Source organism: Leucopleurus acutus, assembly GCF_964270905.1.
Source record: "Leucopleurus acutus genome assembly, chromosome: 12".
In the NCBI taxonomy this organism is placed as follows: Eukaryota; Metazoa; Chordata; class Mammalia; order Artiodactyla; family Delphinidae; genus Leucopleurus; species Leucopleurus acutus.
The window spans coordinates 58,777,525-58,800,027 of record NC_139154.1 but is presented as its reverse complement, the minus strand read 5'-3'; the positions used below and the strand labels follow the sequence as shown (position 1 = coordinate 58,800,027).

At 41.2% G+C, this 22,503-nt stretch overlaps 1 protein-coding gene and 1 long non-coding RNA gene across 3 annotated transcripts in view; one reads left to right on the top strand and one right to left on the bottom strand.

Moving 5' to 3' along the window:
• Positions 1-472: 472 nt before the first annotated feature.
• Positions 473-19,035, bottom strand: LOC309969685. The gene is made up of 3 exons (XR_014326637.1): positions 18,954-19,035; positions 9,972-10,135; positions 473-724 (listed from the first exon to the last, which is right to left on the bottom strand). It is a non-coding gene; the product is annotated as an uncharacterized lncRNA (long non-coding RNA).
• A 322-nt stretch (positions 19,036-19,357) lies between these two features.
• MAP4K3 (mitogen-activated protein kinase kinase kinase kinase 3) overlaps positions 19,358-22,503 on the top strand; it is a 189,765-nt gene continuing 186,619 nt past the window's right edge. For both annotated transcript variants that reach the window (XM_082851871.1, XM_082851870.1), the window contains exon 1: positions 19,358-19,683. In XM_082851871.1, the coding sequence (XP_082707997.1) occupies positions 19,588-19,683 (96 nt within the window). In that variant the 5' untranslated portion in view covers positions 19,358-19,587. The remainder of the gene's footprint in view (positions 19,684-22,503) is intronic.

The following is a 22,503-nucleotide window of genomic DNA, read 5'->3' as shown; positions in this document are numbered from 1 at the left end:
AGTCCTAACCACTGGACCGCCAGGGAAGTTCCCATTGTGGCCTCTTGATAAAACCACATGAGTAAACTTGGAAGCAGACCCCCCAGCCTAAGTCAAGCCTTCAGGTGACTGCAGCCCCAGCTGCCACTTGACTGCAAGCTTATGAGAGACCCTGAGCCAGAACCACATGGTTAAGCTCTGCCTGGATTCTTGGTCTAGAGAAGCTATGAGATAACAAATGTGTATGGCTTTAAGCTGCTGAATTTTTTTTTTTTTTTTTTTTTTTTGCGGTAAGCAGGCCTCTCACTGTTGTGGCCTCTCCTGTTGCGGAGCACAGGCTCCAGACGCGCAGGCCCAGCGGCCATGGCTCACAGGCCCAGCCGCTCCGCGGCATGTGGGATCTTCCCGGACCGGGGCACAAACCCGTGTCCCCTGCATCTGCAGGCGGACTCTTAACCACTGCACCACCAGGGAAGCCCTAAGCTGCTGAATTTTGAGTAGGATGATCAACTGTCCAGGTCTCACCAGGACTGAGGGGTTTCCTGGGATATGGGACTTTCAGGGCTAAAACCAGGGAGGTCCTGGGCAAACTGGGACAGTTGGCTACACTAGTATTTTTAAATACAACTTTATTCAGATATAATTCACATACCATAAGTCGCCTGTTGAAAGTTCAATGGTTTTAGTATATTTGGAGTTGTACAACCATCACCGTAATCCAATGTTAGAACCTTATAAAGAAATCCTGAAAAAAAAAAAGAAAAAAAAAAGAAATCCTGTACTCTTTAGCTATTATCCCCCAGTCTCCCAACTCCCCCCAGACCTAGGCAAACCACTAATCTACTTTCTGCTTGTAGACATCCTAGTTTTGAATAATTTATTATAGAGCAGTAGATAATTACTATAGGGTTATGGATAATGGGATAAAGGATGCTTGCTTTTGCATTAGTCCCTTACCTTACACTTTAGTGAATTTTGCAAATTTTTTACAATAAGCATATTTTCACTTAATATAAGAGAAAAAGTAGTAGTATTCTGATTTACTGAAAATATGATGTATGATTTCATGGAACTGCTGTTTGGGCCCACCCAGTATCCTTCTACTCCCTGTTCTTCTAGTAACAACACTACCCCTCTTCCTTAAAGAAGAGCCTTTCTCCAATTCCAGGTTGTTCTGATTTGGTTGCCAAAGGACAAGGTGGATACTTGACTCAGGCCAGAATAATCAGATTTTCTCTCCCAATAATTTGAATCTTGAGTAGAGGCACAGGGGGAACAAGGTATTTAAAACTAGTCATCAGGAGGCAGAATCCTAGAGAATTTGTTGGGGAACTTCTGTTTCTGAAATCTCTGTAACCTTTCTGGTTCCTCTTCTTTCCTCTTGGGTATTCAGTAATTCCTTTGATTCTGTAAGTTACTCCTGTATGACTCTGTAAGTCTCTTTTTTATTTAAGCTAGTTTCTGTTGCTTGCAACAAAATAACTCTAACTGATCCAAATAATAGAGAAAATAGTTCTGTTGTGCTGGGGCTGGGGGGGGGGAGGGTGGCGGTTATCCCCTTACCCCCCAAAAAATATCCATAAATCTATCACTCCAACAAAAAAGTTTTTAATTTTTTCATATTACCCATTGGTTCATTTTCACATAGTTAGAATCATGGTGTACCTATCATCTTATATTTTGCAACCTAACGCTGTTCCTGCAAAAACTTTTAGTGTTTCTACAAAGTCTATTCATCATTTTAAATGTATGTTATCATCTTGTACTGGTATATAATAATTTATTAAATCTTGATCCACTGGTTGGATATTTGGGTTGATTTTAGCTAGCAGACATATATTTAAAATGCACATTTTCACAGCAAGCTTTGTGCTTCTGTTGGGTTATTTCTTTCCTTAGGATAAATTTACAAAATTGAAAAATGGATCTGCTATGGTGTCATCCTTGTTCCTTCATGCATTTGATGTGTTGCTTTGTAAAGTGAAAGGTGCTTTTGTACTACAAGTAATTTTCTATTTTGAATGTTTAGATTTCCATTTATAAGATATTCTTAGATTGGGCAAATTCAGATAAATAGAATTTACTTAGTTCAAAATCTACATTATGACAGTTATACAAGTATTCATGTGATTGTAACTATTTAAATACACCTTTTATTGAATATAACATACATAAATAAAAATGGCACAGATCATAAGGGTAGAATCTCAATGAATTTTCACAAAGTGAACACACCCATATATAACCAGTACGAATATCAAAAAGCGCTACCGGCACTCTAGAAGCCCCCTTATGCACCCACCCAATTATAACCTTCTGTCAGATAACCACAATCCTGATGTCTATTACCATAATTTAATCTCTTCTGATTTTGAACTTTAAATAAATGCAGCCTTTTGTGTATGGTTTCCTTCACTCAACACTATGCTTATAAGCTTCATCCATGTGTAGCAGTAGTTCATTCATTCTCATTCTGTGTAGTATTGCATTGTGCAGATACACATCATTTATCTACTGTTGAATGGATATCTGGGTTGTTTGCAGATTTTGATTCCTACAAATAGGACTAATATTGTTGGGTCATGGGTTATGCACATATTCAGCTTTCTTAGAAACTGCCAAATAGTTTCCCAAAGTGGTACCAATTTATATTCTCACCAGCTGTGTAGGAGAGTTCCAGCTGCTTCACATCTTCTGGTTTTGTGCTTTTTCACATGTTTGTTGGGCACTTGGATATTCTCTTTTTTGAAGTACCTGTTCAAATCTTTGACCAATTTGGGGCGGGGGTCAACTTTATTGAGATATGATTTTCATACAGTGAAATTCACCAATTTTAAGAGTACAAGTCTATGAATTTTACAATGTATTCTATAATGTAATCACCATCATACTCATGATATAGTTCCCTTTTGTCCTTTGAAGTCAATTTCCTTCCCCACCCCATGACTAGCAACACTGACATGTGTCCTGTCACTATACCTTTGTCTTTACTATAATTTCATATAAATGGAATCATACAGAAAGGAATCTTTTGTGTCTGGCTTCTTTCAATGAGAATAATGTTTTTGAAATTCTATCCATGACATTTTATGTATCAGTAGTTCATCAGGGTTTTTTTTTAAAGTGCTAAATAGTATTCCATTGTATAGATATGCCACAGTTTGTTTATCCATTCACCTGTTGATGGGACATTTTGTTGTTTCCAGATTTGGGCCATTATGAATAAAGTTGTGATGAACATTCAAGTACATATGTTTGTGAATACACGTTTTCATTTCTCTTAGGTAGATATATCGGAATGCAATTGCTGGGTCCTACGGTAAATATATGTTTAACTTTATAAAAAAATTATCTAATTTTTCCAAAATGTCCATATCATTTACATTCCTACCAGAAGTATATCAGTGTTACAGTTGCTCCACGTCTTTGTCAACACTTGGTACTGTCAGTGTTGTTAATGTTAACCCTTCTAGTGGGTGTGTACTGGTATCTCATCGTGGTTTTAATTCCATTTCCTCGATGACTGATGATGTTGAGCATCTTTTCACGTGCTTATTGCCGTTCATAAAATATTTATTCAAATCTTTTGCCCATGTCATAAACTGAGTTCTTCTACTTTAATTATGAGTTCTTACTGAACTGTAAGCATTCTTTTGTATTCTTGATACAAGTCCTTTATCAGGTATATTTAATAAATATTGTCTTCCAGTATGTGGTTTGAATTTTCATTTTCATAACAGTGACTGTACTTTTCTATAAGTTTGAACTTATTTCAAAATAAAAGACTCCCAAAAAGAGAAGAAATTACTAGTTTGCTAAGAGTTTTAAATCATGGATGGATATTGAATTTTATGAAATTCCTTTTCCGTATCTATAACGATGATCATATACATTTTATTTTATTTATTATTTTAGATTTTATTTATTTATTTATTTATTTTTGGCTGCATTGGGTCTTTGTTGCTGTGTGGGCTTTCTCTAGTTGCAGCGAGCAGGGGCTACTGTTTGTTGAGGTGCACGGGCTTCTCACTGCAGTGGCTTCTCTAGTTGTGGAGCGTGGGCTCTAGGCGTGCAGGCCTCAATAGTTGCAGCACACGGGCTCAGTAGTTGTGGTTTGTAAGCTCTAGAACGCAGGCTCAGTAGTTGTGGTGCATGGGCTTAGTTGCTCCGCAGCACGTGGGATCTTCCCTGACCAAGGATGGAACCCGTGTATCCTGCACTGGGAGGCAGATTCTTAACCACTGCACCACCAGCTGAGTCCCTACATTTTATTTTATTAATTTGGTAAATAATAAGACTATCAATGTTAAACCAACCTTGAATGCTTGAAAGAAACACACATTTTATATATTATATATTACTGGATTTGTTTTGCTGATATTTAATTTAGAATTTTTTTCATCTCTGATAAGAGAGAGACTGGTCTACAGTTTTCTTTCCTTATAATGACCTTAGGTTTGGGGATCAACATTTTATTGGCCTCATAAAATGAACTGGTATTTTTGTATTCTCTGAAAGAGTCTGTGCACTATTGTTGTCCTTTCTTCCTTAAATATTTGGAAGAATTTAATGGTGAAGTCATAAGAATCTGGAGATTTAGTGTGTGAAGATTTTTAATCACTATTCAGTTTCTTTAGTAGATATAGAACTATTCAGGTGTTCTTTCTTTCTTGTTTTTTATTTTTTTGGTGTCACCTTTTGTATGTTGGGTTGTCTAGAAATTTCCCATTTCATCTAAATTTTCAAGCTTACTGACTTTAAGTTGTCTAAAATAGTTTTACTTCAGGTTTGTGGTATCTGTAGGATCCACAGTGATGTCCCCCTTTTCAAGCCTGGTAGAGAATATGTATCCTATTTGGGTTTTTTTCTTTCTGCTTTGTATGTGTGACCAGTCTTGCTAGGGATTGGTCAGTTTTACTATTTCTTTTCATTGACTCTTCTCTACTGTACATTTATTTTCTTTAATTTTTTTCTCTTCACTTTACTATTCCTTTCTTTATACTTTTACTATTCCTTTCTTTATACTTTCTTCAGGTTTAACTGTTCTTTTCTAGGTTTTTGAGATGGATACTTAGGTAATTCTTGTTTAACACTATAAATTTCAGCCTTTAAAATTATAAATTTCTCACTAAAGACAGTTTTAGCTACATCTTAAAATTTTTGATGTCATATTTTCATAATGATTTGGTTCAAAATATTTTCTAATTTCTACTGTGATTTTTTTTCTTTGACTGATGAATTACTTAGAAATACATTGCTTAGGTTGTATGTGTTGGGGAATTTTGCAGTTGTTGGGTGCAATATTCCATATATATCCATCACGTCAATTTTGTAAGTCATGTTGTTTAAATGTTTTGTCTCCTGTTCTATCAGTTCCTGAGAGACGAGTTAAAAGCTCCTACTGTGATTGTAGATTTGTCTATTTCTCCTTGAAATTTTGGCAATTTTTATTTTTGCTTTATGTATTTTGTACTATATTGCTAGTTGTGTGCAAAATTAGAATTGTTTTATCTTCCAGATGGGTTAATATTTTTATTATTGTTAAATATCACACTTTGTTTCTAATAATGCTTCTATCTTTAAAGTCTACTTTATATGTTATTTATAGCTATATGAGCTTTCTTTGGGCTAGTGTTTGCATAAAATGTCTTTCTATTCTTTTACTTTTAACTATTCTGTGTCATAATTTTAGATTATTACTCTTGTATCTTTTGTACAAAGCACATATATTTTTAAAACCAGTATGAAAATCTTTGTTCTTTTTTTTCTTTTTTTTTTTTTTTGCAGTACACGGGCCTCTCACTGTTGTGGCCTCTCCCGTTGTGCAGCACAGGCTCCGGACGCACAGGCTTAGTGGCCATGGCTCACGGGCCCAGCTGCTCCATGGCATGTGGGATCTTCCTGGACCGGGGCACGAACCCATATCCCCAGCATCGGCAGGCGGACTCTCAACCACTGCGCCACCAGGGAAGCCCAATCTTTGTTCCTTAATAGAATATTGTGCCATTTATATTTATGGTAATTAATGACATATTGGGGTTAATAGCTAACATCTTACTATTTTGGTTTCTATTTATTCCACTTGTTACTTGCTCCTTCTTATCATTTTTCTTGCCTTCCTTTGGCTTAATTGAGTGTTTTCTTTATTATTATTCTGTATTCTCTCTTTTACTATTTATGTAATATATTGTTTATACATACTTTTACTATTTTTAATAGTAACCCTAGAGTTTACAACATGTACCCTTGATTTGTTTAAGCTTAGTATAAGTTAATACTTTTACTACTGTTTTTATTTTGTTTTTTGCGGTACATGGGCCTCTCACTGTTGTGGCCTCTCCCATTGCGGAGCAAGGCTCCGGACGCGCAGGCTCCGCGGCCATGGCTCACGAGCCCAGCTGCTCCGTGGCATGTGGGATCTTCCTGGACTGGGGCACGAACCTGTGTCCCCTGCATCGGCAGGCGGACTCTCAACCACTGCACCACCAGGGAAGCCCTACTACTGTTTTAAAAATAAATTTATTTATTTATTTTTGGCTGTGTTGGGTCTTCGCTGCTGCATGCAGGCTTTCTCTAGTTGCGGCAAGCAAGGGTGCGTGGGCTTCTCATTGTGGTGGCTTCTCTTGTTGAGGAGCATGGGCTCTAGGCGCATGGGCTTCAGTAGTTGTGGCTCATGGGCTCTAGAGCGCAGGCTCAGTAGTTGTGGCGCAGGGGCTTAGTTGCTCCGCGGCATGTGGGATCTTCCTGGACCAGAGCTCAAACCTGTGTCCCATGCAGTGGCAGGCGGATTCTTAACCATTGCGCTACCGGGGAAGTCCATACTTTTACTGCTTCTGAGACACCATATCCTTGCTGGCATACCCGTGGAGGTCTAAACCATTCTGATCTGTTATTTGGAAGTGGACATGGGTCTTCACCATTTATGGAAACTGACTCTTGTCTGGTTCTCTCCTCCTTCTGGGCTCAGGAGATCCAAATTCTCCTGAAGTCAAGCCATTCCCATTTTCTTAGAACGCTTCTCCTTCCAGATAACTGAGTCTTCTGTCTCCCAAATCACCACATTTAGAAAATCACCACATTTTAACCTTCCCTCTAGAGAAGAGAAGGGAAAAGGACTTCTTGTCTTTCCATGGCAAGCCCAGAGACAAGAAAACAAGACATGATTTCTTAATCAACTGCCACACCTATTAATATTATTTCGATTTTGTGGCCTTGACTTAGAATGTAACCATAATCAATCACACGATTTCCATGGGAAATCAATTCCAAGTTATAAACACTTTTCTTTTAGGGAACTTTGAGAACCCAATATATTCATTGGATATATTCTCTTTATAACAGCATTTTTCTTGCTTCTCTTTAAGGAAAGGAAAAATTGCAGAGAGCAATGATAAGATACATCATTAATATAAAAATACTCTGGTTACTGCTTTAAGGCTTTGCTCCAACATTAATGCCCACAAATGAGGTGAACATGAGGGAATATATTATCTCTTACCAAATGGCAAGATATTTTCTTCACCAGGACACAAATGACATAGAGATAGAGGTGGTAATAATTTTAAAGATATAACCTCCCTGAGGTACACTGTAGAGTTAAGAATACCATCATAAATACAGATGTAGGTAAGGTTTAATTTAAGGAACTGTATTTTGGGTATTGTAGCGCTTAGGCCAAAGAACCATGAGATAGTGGCCTGGTTTAATAAAACATCACAAAGGTCCATTAGGAAAACTCACCAGGGACAAAATGGGGGTAGTTTTGAAATAGACCATAGGAGCTGCTGCTTCTGCTAAAAGTAACCACACTGATTCCTAAATTTATCTCATTCTGTGATAACCGACTTTTCATTCTGAGGAGAGACAATACAGTCCAGACCTCTTACCATTTGCTATGCTCATCTGCTTTCCTCCTGGGCCTAGTATAGACTCACCTTTCACTCTGAGGTGTTAGGTGAGGTGGTTGCCTCAAATACAAGCACTTTTTACAAGATAGACTAAGGGTAAATTGAACTCAAAGTAAATTTTTTTTTCTCCAAAATCCTTCCCTGATTCCATAGGTGGAAAACCTTTTGTTTTTTAGTTTCATCAGACCACCATTCCCATGTCTAGTCTAATAAATACTGGAATGAAGGCAGAATGATAACAAGGTACATTTGTGTGTGATTATGCAACATATCATGAGAGGAAATATTTTTCAAAATAATTTGTAGGGGCTTCCCTGGTGGTGCAGTGGTTAGGAGTCTGCCTGCCAATGCAGGGGACACAGGTTCAAGCCCTGGTCCGAGAAGATCCCACATGTCGCGGAGCAACTAAGCCCGTGAGCCACAACTACTGAGTCTGCACTCTAGAGTCTGCGAGCCACAACTACTGAGCCTGCGAGCCACAACTACTGAAGCCCATGCACCTAGAGCCCGTGCTCTGCAACAAGAGAAGCCACCGCAGTGAGAAGCCCACACACCGCAATGAAGAGTAGTCCCCACTCGCTGCAACTAGAGAAAACCCGCGTAGCAACGAAGACCCAATGTAGCCAAAAATAAATAAATTTATATAAAAAAATAAATAATTTGTAAGTTTGGCCTAGGAGTATCTGAAAACTGGAAATAACTATAAAACAATTCAATAGTCATAAAATTAATTTTTAAAACCTGCTTTTCCTCATAAGAGATTATCCACATTTAATCATTCAAGAGCTGATTATCCAGAATGTGTAATATACAAATCCATTATTTCTTCTTTTCCCTTCTGCTGCCTGATTTTTGTCATTTCACAGCTCATTAGTATTCTCTCTCTTGGAAAATAAAGGCAAATGTAGCACAAACTAGTATTTTCAACTTTCTATGTAAAGGTTTTGTAGGAAGGGTTATGGTTTATATATCACTTTTCTTTAATAAGTATCTGGTTAGGTTCTACTGGGCACTGGTGAAGAATTAAAGACATTTAAGACATTGTCCCTGCTCTTAAGGCTCTTACAATTGGAGAAACAAGGTTTACGTGTAAAGTCAAATATTAATGCAAGACAATATATATTTAAACAACAGTATGAAAGAATCTGGTCATAAATACATAGTGTACAAGAGAGCTTTATAGATCTATCATGGTTTTGAAAAGGGAGAGCAATAGTTTGAACTGACAAGATGGTCACAGAAATTCTCAGTAAGGTATTGAGACTTGAGCTAGGTATCAAAGAATGGATGGAATTTTAGCATGGGCAAAAGAAAATAAAAGAAAATTCTGCACAAAGTAAAAAACACAAGAAATCCCAGAATTCCAGGGTTCAAGGACCACAGGTACTTTTAAATGGAATATTCTAAGCATACACAGTATAGAAAATAATATAACAACTTCTTTTGTCTTTCCCGCCCAGCTTTGTCACATATTTGCTTTTTGCCATATTTGCTTTAGATCCACTTCTTTGTTTTTAAATACAGATTTGGCTAAAGGCTTCTACATACTCTATCATTATCCTGCTTTCTCAGCAGAGGTAACAACTATCCTGAATTTGGTAATTTATCATAACCACGAATATTTTAAAATGTTATTACAAACGGAAATATGCAGTATTGTTTGATGTGTTTAAAGTTATGTAAACAGTAGCATACTTTATGTATCTTCTGCCACTTGGTTTTATTCACTCAATATTCTATTAGTTGAGATTTATGCATATTCTAATTCTAGTTCTAGTTCATTTATTTTAACTATAATATTGTATTCCACTGTGTGATCATACACCAATTTACTTATCCATTCTCAGGTTGATGAACATTTAGGTTGTTTCCAATTATTTTCCTGTTATAGACAATGCTTCAATGAACAGTCATTTACATGTCTCTTTATGCATTTGAGGGAGAGTTTCATTTATACATGTAGAAATGGAATTGTTAGATTGTAAGGGCATCTTTAGCTTTGAGAATGAAAAATTGCCTTCCAACGTGGTTGTACCAGTTTATTCTCCTCCCCACAGTATACGAGATTTCCCGTTTCTTCCTTACCTTTGCAACTCTGATGACTACATCATAGGCATGGAACTGGAGAGTACCCCGGAGTCAGTTCTTGCTATAAACTAGCACTCTGTGTCGGTGATGCTCAGCTTTGGATCACACCATGAACCTGCCCAGCCCCAGCTAAGACGGGATATCAAACCTCTGGGAGAAAACTGGAGAAGAGCAAAGAAAGGACTGGTTGAGCGGCTGAGGACTGGGAGAACATTTTATTCATTTTTGCAACCCCAATATCTAATATAACCTGAAACTCAGTAATCAAAGCTCAGTAGATGTTCAACTGACTGAAACTAATTATAAACCCTGATCTGTTTCTGATTTTCACTCCTCTAAGCTTCAATTTCCCCATCTGTAAACTAAGGACGATAATAAATGAAGGAGTCTTTCCAAAGATAAAATGAGACATAAATATGAAAATATTTATAAATGCTAAAAAGTAATGCAAATTAAGTTATAAAAGATTTGAAAGCTGCTTCTGTGTCGTGACTTCTTACATATAACCAGATAATATTTTAGCAGTTCGAAAGTATTGGCAAATTTCTCATTGGCATTCTTCTTTTAACCTTAATTAATCCTGGGATCCCACCTACCTCAGACTCTGCTCAGGATCACATATAAAGATACATTGCAATCTTAAAAAGGTGTTCCAATCCTTACTTGCAGCTGTCAAAGAGCACCTATGAGGAACCCATTCATGGTTACAAAGCCATGCTTGAGTTCCATTCTATTCACTCTAGTCCTAAAACGCAAACTCTTTCTCTAGGACCCAGTTTATTGGGCTCTTGGTTATTTTCTCCCTTCTCTCTTTCTTCCAACACCTGAAAGGTTGATTACGCTCTTTTCTGGCTAAATTATTCCCTTTGTCTTCCTCCTTCCCCACCATCACGTCTCCACTGTCCTTTCCTTAAATTCCACGTCACAAATATATCAAGCAAAGACAGGCTGGAAAACACTGCCTGGGGAAGAATGGTTACATATTCATACCTTAATAAATTATCCCACAGCATAAATTCTTGTTATGGAAGGTACATTATTTTCACTTTAAATGTTTAGAAAACAAGGCCCAGAAACATTTTCTATTCCTTTTAAGTGGCCTTCATTAAAAAAAAAAAGATTGCTCACCATTGCTCTACACTCTCAGACTCTCACTTAGAGATCGCATTATTCTACCGTCTTTATTTGTATGACTTAAATTTACACGTGATGATCTAATTTCCTCTTGCACTTTCTAAATCTGTCACTATCTTTGCAATGGCTTCTCCTTAATGCCCTTTCATCTTCTCAAACATAATATGCCTAAAAGTGAGCTCACATTCATTCCAAATTTAGCTTCCCCCTGAGACTTCCATATTTCCATCATTGGCATTTTAAGAAGCATGTTTCTTGGCCAAGTGTGGTATATCAGAAGAAGAGAATGGAGCCCGAGAGACAAATTAAGAGGCTTGTACCTCGTAGCAAAAACCAGACTGCACTCAGATTTGCAGACATGGTGTTTTGGATTTATTTGGAAGGACCAAAGAGGGCTCTCTTTAGATCAGAGGTAAGCCCTAAATATTGGCATCAGCAGTGTAAGAGTGTTATACTTTCAGGTATTGAAAGTTCATACAAACATTTTCAGATATTGATGCCCACTTAATGGTATTGATGTTGAGACAGAGAGAGAATGCCCGTACAGCTCCACACTTATGCTTGAAAAGGACTATTCACAAATTTCATGTAAGAGCTTAGCCATTTGTAAATGAAATACAAAGCAGCAGGGAGATTTTCATGAGTTTCCTTCCTTTTATTCCTTTTACAATGAGAACAATTATTCCATCAACACGTTTAAACTATTTCTGATGGCATCGGTACTCAGCTGGGAAAGTTTATACTACCAGATGAGTCCTAATTTAAACATAATTTTTAAAAAAAGTATCTTAAGTAACCCAGATGATCAGATTCCAGACTGAAGCTTTGGCTCTAATGCTGAGAAGAGGCCCTGATCCAGTTGGGCTTTGCCATGAGCTCAGACCCAGGATGACCTATTTCCTGGGGCAGAGATCTGGGTCAGTTTAAGAAATGAGTCACCTTCACATCTGCCTTGAGCTATGAGCAGAGGGTAAGGAATAACGAAAAACTCCTGGCACATGTTATTTCAATTACTTAATTGGGCTTTTATTTCTGTTGTTATTTTTGTTTTTGTTTTGTCTGTTTTGATCAAGAAAAATTCCAGTCCAGGTTTAAACCAAATTCACGGATTTTTTTCTCCAAAGAGATGAACTTTTTAGATCTATGAGCAGATTGCTTTCCTAGAGGTTTTGTCGAGGGCAGGGGCTGGACTCCTCCTAAGGGAGTAATAGCAACTAGAATAAAGCTTCTAAAGAACAGGCCAGTAGGATAGCACTCTGGGCAGTAATCTACCCTGGAAACACAGTGTATGTAACTGCATTTGTTCTGGGTCAACTCGATCCAATCTGGCCCAACCGTGGCCTCACTCTGTATTTGGGAACTAGAGGACAGGGCAATACCCTTTAACTGAGGGCACCTAAGGGGAATTTTAGGCTAGATGTTATATGAAAGGGAACCAGGGAAACACTGTGCTCTGACTTATCAGGGGATAAAAGGTGAATATAACTAGGATTTTTATCCGTAGATTATCTCAGCATCTCTTGATCTCTCACCCAGACTGTATTCAGCCTGCCTTTCTTTACAATCCTTTAGTATTTTGTCTATGTTTCACAGAGCCTACACCCATCAAGGATTAGTTGGGTCTAAAAAGATATCAATTCCCTACAGTGCAGGCCCAAGAGCACCCCCTTGAAATTCTGGCTTCTCAAGAAGATAGGAGGTTCTTGTCTATAGAGACAAGGTTCTTGTCTAACTTGTTTGTCTTTGCAAGATCTCACCTGATAGCAACACGGGGAAGGTGTACTCTATGCCCTGTTTTGTTGGTGTGTTTTATCTGCTTGGTGATGAGAAGATGCTATTTGATCTGATAAACTGTTAGCAGGAATTTTACAGTAGGATCTATGAGATCAGGTTCTTGTCCCTGGCACTTTATGGCAATGGGGGTTCAAGAACACCTCTGATGATCTGATTCAGAGGGGAGCAAATATGTTTTTTGGAGATGTTACTTGATGGAGACCCAGGGGCCAGTTGTAGTTGAGGATTATATAATTATAGATTATAATCTGATCCCCTGGAGTTGGGCAGCACAGTGGCCCTGAGTTTGTTGCCAACTATAAAAAGCTGAATCAAAGTTTGGGCTACGATATAGTGTTGAGATAATAGGTAGTTATAGTCTTCCTGTAGTCAATACTGACCAGACTGCATGTGGAATACTGAGCTCAATGCTTAGTGCCAGAGTTTAGGAAGATATTAATACATTACATGTGTCCATATGAGGGGGGTCCAGATGAAATGTATGAAGATCATGATGTATGAGAAAGGCTGAAGGGGATCTGGGAGGATATAACTAAGAGGACACACACTAGCAGGAGAAGAACTATGAACATCAATAGTTAGGTCAGCACTGACCTCCGTGAAGACAAAGCTAATGATACTTTTTTTTTTTTCGGTATGTGGGCCTCTCACTGTTTTGGCCTCTCCCGTTGTGGAGCACAGGCTCCGGACGTGCAGGCCCAACGGCCATGGCTCACGGGCCCAGCCGCTCCACGGCATGTGGGATCCTCCGGGACCGGGGCACGAACCCGTGTCCCCTGCATCGGCAGGCGGACTCTCAACCACTGCGCCACCAGGGAAGCCCTAATGATACTTTTATATCTCCCTCCTCAGTCTCTCTTTGGCATTTAACACACTCGCTCATTCTCTTCTTAAAATTCCCTCCTTCTTTGCTTCACTGATATTAATTGTACTAATTCTGTAGATGGTAAAATTGAATTAGAAGTGCAAGAGACTTATCTGTGGAAATACCTGGAAGGATGAAGAGGAATGGCGGAGTAAGCGGGACGAGTCTCAGACTGCAGAGCAGCTCTGAGAAAGGCTCAGTGAGGCCACTGAGGAGCTCAGAGCAAAGACTGCTCATTAGACGATACTGCATTACATATTCTCCCATCTTGTCTCCAGTCTTGCCATCTGCCTTCAATTCATTCTCCACCTGCAGCTAGCAGAGCATTTCTAAGGCACAAGTAAGATCATGCCACTTCTGTGCTGATAACCCATCAATAGCCCCCTTGTGTTCTCAAAACTCCAAATTATTTAACACAATAGAGCCCAGATTTGGCTGTATGTATGTATTACCAACAGCAAAATATTTTATTCTTTGTTGATTGCAAAAGCCCTTTTATTTATGTTGTAACCCATACGGCAAATCAGGCCCTTACATGCAAATCCATGTCTTTTCAAAAGGACTAGCTTGGCCTTGCCAAAATGGAACAAACAAAACTTTAAAGGCTGTTTCAGCCCTACTCAAACAATGCCCCTTAATGTACTGGTCCCCGTTTACCACTCTAGCCCCATCTGTTATTCACCCCAAACAGAACTACTTTCATTTCTTTGAATGTAAACCTTGTATCCTCAGTATGGAATATACCTTCTTGCCTGGCTAATTCTCTAACTTGTCTTTTAAGTCTCAGCTTAGAGTTTCCTTCCTCTGCGAAGACTTCCATAACCTGCAAAGACTAGATTCATTGCCCTCTTATGTGATCCCGGAAACTACATAATAAAGGGCAGGTGGAATCTTGGTTGTGCATCTACAGAGGGCAGTGAAATATCACTTGGGTGCTAAATATTGGAAATGTAATAAAAGGGACAATGTTTATATATCAGGACTTCTCTCAGGGAATATACTGTATTAAATAGAAAGGAATTCTATGAGAAATAGTTCGGTGCGGGTGATAGTTTTCCAAAGGGACATGATAGGCAAACATTTTCAATCTAGTCACTACCTTCACCCCCCAGCCCAACCCTAGGCATGTGGAAATGTTGATGTCAGTATGGCTGGGAGCAGTACTGATGGCGGGGCAGGGATGTTATAATGCTTGGGGACAGTCCCATGCAAGCAAGGACTACCCAAAATGCTAATGAAACCTCCACTGAGAAACACTGTGCTAGGATGTATGCAAGTCTGGAAGCAGAGCTGAATTGCTCAGAATAACAGAGAGGAAGCTGAGAGCTGACACCTGAGGACTTCCATCTCCACCCACTCCCCATGCAGGGTTCCACCTCATCTGTAAATAAATGTCGAGTACATGCTTTCAAAAATATCCATTTACTATCTTAAAAAAATTAAGAAATTCATTTAAAGAAATTAAAAATATATATATAGGTTGAAAAAGAACCAAATTATTAGCCCGAGTGGCATCTAGTATCTTCTTCTTGCTTTGCTTCTCTGCACCTCAGTACTTATCTCACTGTCAAGAAATTATATGAGAACTTGTCTGTAGCCCCAACTTGAGTTCAGGGACCTACTGCATTGCCAGAACCTAATATATGTTTGGCACCTAACAGATGCTCAGCAAACATTTCTGAACTATGGCTCTCCAAATTTAAAACTTAGCCCCGAAATTTTTTCTAAGTTTCAACCCTAATTTTTATTAGTGATAAATGTAAAATTTATCACCTATTTCACATTTCTATTTGAGCACCTCAAATTTAACAGATACAAAACAGAATCATCTATTTTGATCCAGTGTTATAACCCTCCCCCAAATAACCCCAGTTCCTCTTATTATGGCAAATGCTATTACCTTTTTGGGATCTTCCCAATAGTCTGAGCCAGAAACCTGCTTGTCATCCATGTCACTGTCTGCTTCCTCACCGTCCAATTATTTCCTAGTTTCCTTCCCTTTTCTCCATCCTAGGCCTCCCTGGCCTTTATTCAAGGTCTCTTATGTTATTGCATTTGCTTCCTAAATCGTATCTCCATCCCCATCCTCATAACTGTCAGCCTTTAAAACATTCTAAAATGTACTCAAAATAACAGTAATTAATACTTTGTGGGATTACTGTGGTGCCAGGTACCGCTGACTTTTACAGGTATTTTCTTTTCGACTCTTCATAATAGCCCCAGTTTGAAATAACTTCCCGAGGTTGTTCAGTAAGGAGACAGAGACAAGATCTGAACCCAGGTAGCCAGGCTCAGAACTGTGTTAGGCTAGGTTATATAACCTCCTGGAACTTTCTGCCATATTGTTTCACAGACACGTCTGAGTCTCATTCTCCTTCCCTGGCAGATGTAATGAGTCTTTTCTGAGTGAAGTCTGGCTCAGTATTCCTTTCCCAGAGCTGGTGGTATACTGAAAATGTGAATGCTGGCTATATGGTCAATAAACCAAAGAAGTGGATCCAGTGGGTTATTAGACAAGAGGTCCTGAAGATGAAACTGAATGCTGGGGTGAAGACCAAGGAATTTTTAAGCCACACATGCATGAGGGATGGGCTAACAGAAAGGTGGTCTGGATATGGTGGCAACTGTTACTGTCCATCTTAGGCTTACGTGCTCCCTACTGTGTGATGCTTATGTGGCTGGATGCTTTAAGGACCTGGGGCTAAGTGGTCAGCCTGCAGTATACCACCTCCCCCCTGTTTGTCTGGCAAATTCTGACATATTTTTCAAAATTTACTTTAGCATCATTCCTACATCTTCCTGTCTACATTTAGGTCCCTCCTTTGTTTTTCTCACACTGTTTTGTGAGACTGCAAATTCCTTGAGGTCAGGCACCCTGGTTTTTCTTCTTTGTACTCTACACCACTAGAATCTAATAATCACTGACTCCAATTGAGTAACAGGGAGGCAGATTTTGGCTTAGCATAAGAGAAATTCTTTAAAGTATACTTTAACTACAGACTAGTGGCTAAGAGCTTGGCCTTTGTGTCTTACTACCTCTATTCAAATTTCAGCTTTCTGTATTACCTTGAGTAGCTTAATCTGTCTGTGCCTCAAAAAATGGAGATAATAATATCTATGTCATCAAGTTGTTGTGAGAATTAAATGAGATAATACATGGAAAGTACTTGGCTCAGTTCCTGGCACGCTGTAAGCACTTGGTAATTTAGATATTTTTTTATTATTGTTATGATTATTCACTAGCACTATCCTATACTGAAGCAGGGTACTTCGGAAGCAGTGAGTTCCCTTTCACTGAAGGTATTCAAGCAGCAGTAAATCCAGGAGAGATGCTGTAGAAGCAGTTTAGGACTTCTAAGGATGCTTCTAATCATAGAAGAGGGAAGTTATTTCTCTGATTCAAAGAAAGTGTGATCATTAGTGTTACTTCTAGTGAAGCTGAGGAGTGTTAGAATAGAAAAAAAGACATCAGATTTGGCTGTATGTATGTATTACCAACAGCAAAATATTTTATTCTTTGTTGATTGCAAAAGCCCTTTTATTTATGTTGTAACCCATACGGCAAATCGGGCCCTTACATGCAAATCCATGTCTTTTCAAAAGGACTAGCTTGGCCTTGCCAAAATGGAACAAACAAAACTTTAAAGACTGTTTCAGCCCTACTGAAATGTCTTTTCCCTTTGAAAGAAGTCTATTAGTGATGCAAATGCAAAGTTATCTGCACAGAAGATAATCCTTGCAAACAAAACAGTGAAACCATTAGAACGTTCTTGTGCAGCATTCAATCCTGAGAATTTGGCTTTCCAGCATTAAAAAGGCAGAAAAAGAGAGCAGAACTGGTTCCTATTTGAGATCGTTTATTAGGTCTGCTTATCTGAACCCTGGGCTAATTATCCTCATGTTTGGCTTAAGGAGGCCAAACAATTCTCCAAAAGTGGACAGGCTGAAGGAAGGCTTGCCTCTGGGCAAGTGCCTTAAACAGGCAAAAAAGAGGGTCCTTAGCCATGGAATAATATTTATAGTCAGGAGTTTAATTCTCAAGATACCAGAGTCTTTTAAGGTCGATCCATCTAGAAGAAACCCAATGATAAGCATTCACAGGGCAGCAGTGTGCTCCTAGTACTGATGCTTTAAAATAATTAAAAACTAGATAATTGAAAGTCTACTTGTATAGGTGAAGAGATGGTCATTTTCCAACATCTTTTAGTCAACAGACAGGGCAAACAACTTTTTTGAGAATTTAGTAAACATGCAATCTTACTGTAGGCAAAGAGATGGAAAAGATAAAAATGTACGTGGCAGTTAACTGTAAATAGTTCGCTTGACTATTATTTGATTATACTTACTTTATATTTAACGAGTTTGATAAGACCTAGTTTTTCGGGGAGCCACGAGGCCTTAGGGAATATTAACGGTCAGAAGGTGTGGTGCCTAAGGGTACTAGGAAACAGCTTCTGAAGCAAAACTCCAAAGCGGTATTGCCGAAGTGGCCATCACCTACCTACTTGATTAAAGCTTTTGGAAATGCCTAGTGGGCAGTTTATTGAAAACAGAAAATTAGCCCTCCATACCCACGGGCTTTCTTGGACAGATAATAAGAGTTGAAGCTGGTGTCCACAAGGCTTGCAATCTGGGTCTGAAGCAGGGTGGGGCTTTGGGTAGCTAAGCTGTAGAGCTTGCGGACCATCACAGGTTGACATTTCAGGTATGGGAATGGATCTCGTCCACGCTCCACCCTTCATCCCCACCCCACCTCTCCTTTGCAAGGTTGCTAGACAGCTTGCTGGTCCCCTCCCCCGTCTTTGATAATCCACACGCCTCTGGTGAAGGTCAAGCACTGCTTTAGTTCTGGCCTTTGGCTGCCTCCCACGCCCTCCACGCGGAAGGGCTGGCGGCCGTTTGGCGTGTTTTTCCTCCAGAGCTTCCCATGGCCTACCCACTCCACACGCCTCCCTGGCCGCCCTCCTGACCTGTCCTTTTTTGCACCCTGTCAGGTCAACTCAAAGGGCCCGAGTGTCAGGGGTCGCAGCAAGCACAGCTCACTTTTTTCAGGGGATTTCCTCAGGACAACAACCCCTTCCCCGCAATCCCAGAAAGTCTGTGGGACTCGGCTGTGTCCTATGTATAGTTGCTTTTAACAAAAAAGTTCGGGACACGGGCCGTCTTGCAAATTAAAACTATACTACCTGCTTAGGATGGGGACCTGATGCGGCGACGTCAGACTTTGTCGCTGGGTAAATGAGAAGCGAATAGGAGCGCCTTTCTGCCTGCCCCCCCCTCCGCGGTCCCGGGGAGCAGGCGAGCCTTTTCTGGCACGGCACAGCGGCAGTCGCGCGCGGGGAAGCCGCGGCCGTTTTGGCCGAATAGGGCCCGGGGACCGGGCCTCGCCAGGCAAGCGCGGAGAGCCGGAGCGCGCACGGGGAGGGCCGCGCGCGGGGCCGGGGAGCGCTCCCTCCGGGCTCGCGGCTGCGCAGTCGGGCGGGAGCCGGGAAAGGGGAGGAGGGTGGAGGAGCCGGAGTAAGGGGAGGGGGAGGAGCGGCGAAGGCGGAAGCCATGTTGGAGTTTCACCCCGAGCGAGGGGCTGCGAGCGTCCTCGGCTCCGTGTGGGTGTGACCCGGGTTCGGCGCCGCGGCGGGCTGCGGGGGGCGGGGACGGCTAGGCCGGTCGTCGTCGTCCGCGGCGGCGGCCGCAGCGTGGAGCCGGGCGATTGTGACCGCCGGGGGAGCAGGGGGCCCGCCGCGGCTCCCACTCTCCGTGTGGCCCCCTGAGCGCCCCCCCTCCCCTGCCCGGGAGGGAGGCTGGGGGCACCCGGGGCCCGCCATGAACCCCTGCTTCGATCTGTCCCGCCGGAACCCTCAGGAGGACTTCGAGCTGATTCAGCGCATCGGCAGCGGCACCTACGGCGACGTCTACAAGGTGAGGGCGAGGGGCCGCGCGCCGCTGAGGCCGTGGGGCGCTGACCCGCCGCGGGGAGGGCGAGGGGCGCCGGCGAGTCGGGGCGCCCGAGTCCGCGCTGCCTGTCGGCGGCAGACGCTGGCGCCCGGGAGCGGTGGGCGAGGAGGAGCGGCGGGTGCCCAGGGCTCCGCGACCATGCAGAGAACAAAGGGCCAAACGTTTAATCCCGAGACCCCCGGGTCCTTACCTGAGCCTCCCCCGGACGCGCGTTTCCCGGGAAGCGCTGAACGGCGGCGGCAACTCCGCTCCTCACCGCGCGGAGAGGGTCTGCGCGTTTGTTGCATTGGCAGGGTCAGTGCGACGAGCCGGACAGCAGGGGTTTGGCTTATGTCAAACCTGCATGCTCTCCACGGACCTGGGATTGTTCGCGGTGGGTTGGCATCTGCTGCTCACCAGGCCCGGCGATAGTCATTTCACTGGGCAGCGTCCATCGACAGCCCCTCAACCTTAAGCCTCCTAGCATCCGCATACCAGTTTCTTTTAATTTTCCAAGTAATGACTTTCTTTTGTAAAAGAGATCTGGTTAGCATGACTTCTTTCTTCCTTCCTCCCTTCCTCCCTTTCTCCCTTTCTCCCTTTCTCCCTTTCTTTCTTTTCTTTCTTTCTTTCTTTCCCTCCCTTCCCTCCCGTCTTTCCTTCTTTTTTTCTTTCGAAAGAGCAACTTTTTCTCCAACTCGAATTGGACCGTGATGCCTTATTAAACTTGTTTTTGTCAGTGACACATAGGATTCAGCTTTATATATATATATATATATATATATATATATATATATATATATATATATATATATATATGTGAATTGAATACTTAGGAAAGGTACTGGTTTGGCAAGGTTAGAATTCAAAGCCCATTAGTAGCATAGCATTCCTGTTGTAGAGGGACCACTTCTAAATGTGGCAGATAAATCATGCTCCTCTGGCCAGCTCAACTCTTGGCCTCACAGAGACTGCCAAGAAGAGCAGGCTTGTGCCAAATGTGGCAGCAGTCTTGATTTGGTTGTGTATCTTCTTACTGGTAACTGAAGTGGAACTCCGCCTGTTTCACATAACACCTGAGGATGCACAAAGAAACTTTACTTTGGAAAGTTGAGTCTTAACTTTATTTTGCCCACCTTTAAGCAGTAGGTTTTTACTTTTACTTCACTTGTAATGCATATGGTAACTTAGATATTTAATACAGTGCAGCCAGTATTCTGCATTAGTCTTGTTTTGTGGATGATTTGCTTTCCATCATCAGTTATATCACCACTTTTCTCCATAGACAACACAGGTGTCTATGTTGTCACCTATGTGACACACCTACTGTGTATAAGGTACTGTGCATCTATCTAAGCACTTGGGTTGTAGCACTAAAAGAGAGACATGTTCCCAAGTCTTACTTGTTTATATTTTTTGGACAAGAACAACATTAAACAACCATTTAAACAATTATTTTATTGAGTTTTCTTTCGTGCTGCCAAGAGGAGAGGATTAGGATTAGGGTTAGGAGAGCATATAACAGGAGGACTTCATCTCCGCTGGGGAGTCAGAGGCAATGGGGAGAGGGAATTATGCCAGATAGAGGAAGCATGATCTGTGCAGGCTTGGAGGCCCTAAAGAACAGGGTGAGGATTTGAAAGAAGGCCTATGTGGCCTCAGTAGCCGGAGAGGGAGGATGACCCTAGATCATGCAGGCCTCTTTGGTCTTGTAAGGAGGTGGGACTTCTCTTTAGGACAATAAGGAACCATTGCAGGGTTTTAAGTAGGAGAGTGAAATTAGACTTGGATTTTTACAAGCTTTCAAGCTTTACCTACTGCAGTGTGGGGAGTGGAGATGGGGGGGGCAGAGGTAAAGAGCAGTTAGGAGGCCACTGTAAGCATAACCATTACGGTATTGTGCTTGGAATTTGTAGTGATTGTGAAAGTTGAAGTGAGTCAATCCAGGTAGCTTAGAGTTGGTTAAGGGAGTCTGGTTAGCGCTTCCCTGATGGCACAATGGTTAAGAATCCACCTGCCAATGCAGGGGACACAGGTTCAAGCCCTGGTCTGGGAAGATCCCACATGCTGGGGAGCAACTAAGCCCATGTGCCACAACTACTAAGCCTGCGCTCTAGAACCCGTGAGCCACAACTGCTGAGCCCATGAGCCACAACTACTGAAGCCCGCACACCACAACTACTGAAGCCCGCGTGCTTAGAGCCCATGCTCCTCAACAAGAGAAGCCACCGCAATGCGAAGCCTGCGCACCACAACAAAGAGTAGCCCCCGCTCACCACAACTAGAGAAAGCCTGCGCACAGCAACGAAGACCCAACACAACCACAAAATAATAATAATAATAAATAAATAAATTTTTTAAAAAGGGAGTCTGGTTATATTGAGATGAAAAGTTAACTGAAACTTTGCTAATGTGTCAGGCTTAGGTGGCAGTGTAGACAGTAAGTTCTTTTTCAGTTCTTTATAAGAATAATTGGCCATGTATTTACTATATTTAGAAAAAACAGCTGGTAGTTAAGCCACATGATTAAAACGTAAAAAAATTAAGGCCTGTAATTTCCTAAGGACATCTAAGTGCAGTGCAGGTATAAGTTGATTAATCTTGTCATCTGTTTAAAATAATGATAATGGAAACTAACATTTATAGAGTGCTTATTACTTGCCAGGCACTGCTCGAAGACTTCTCCATGTATTACCTCAATCCTTACAATAGCCCAATGAAAGAGATGCTGTTATTAACTCCATTTTGCATCAGAAGAAACTAAGGCACAGGGAAGTTACAGTAACTTGCCAAAGTTCGTAGGTG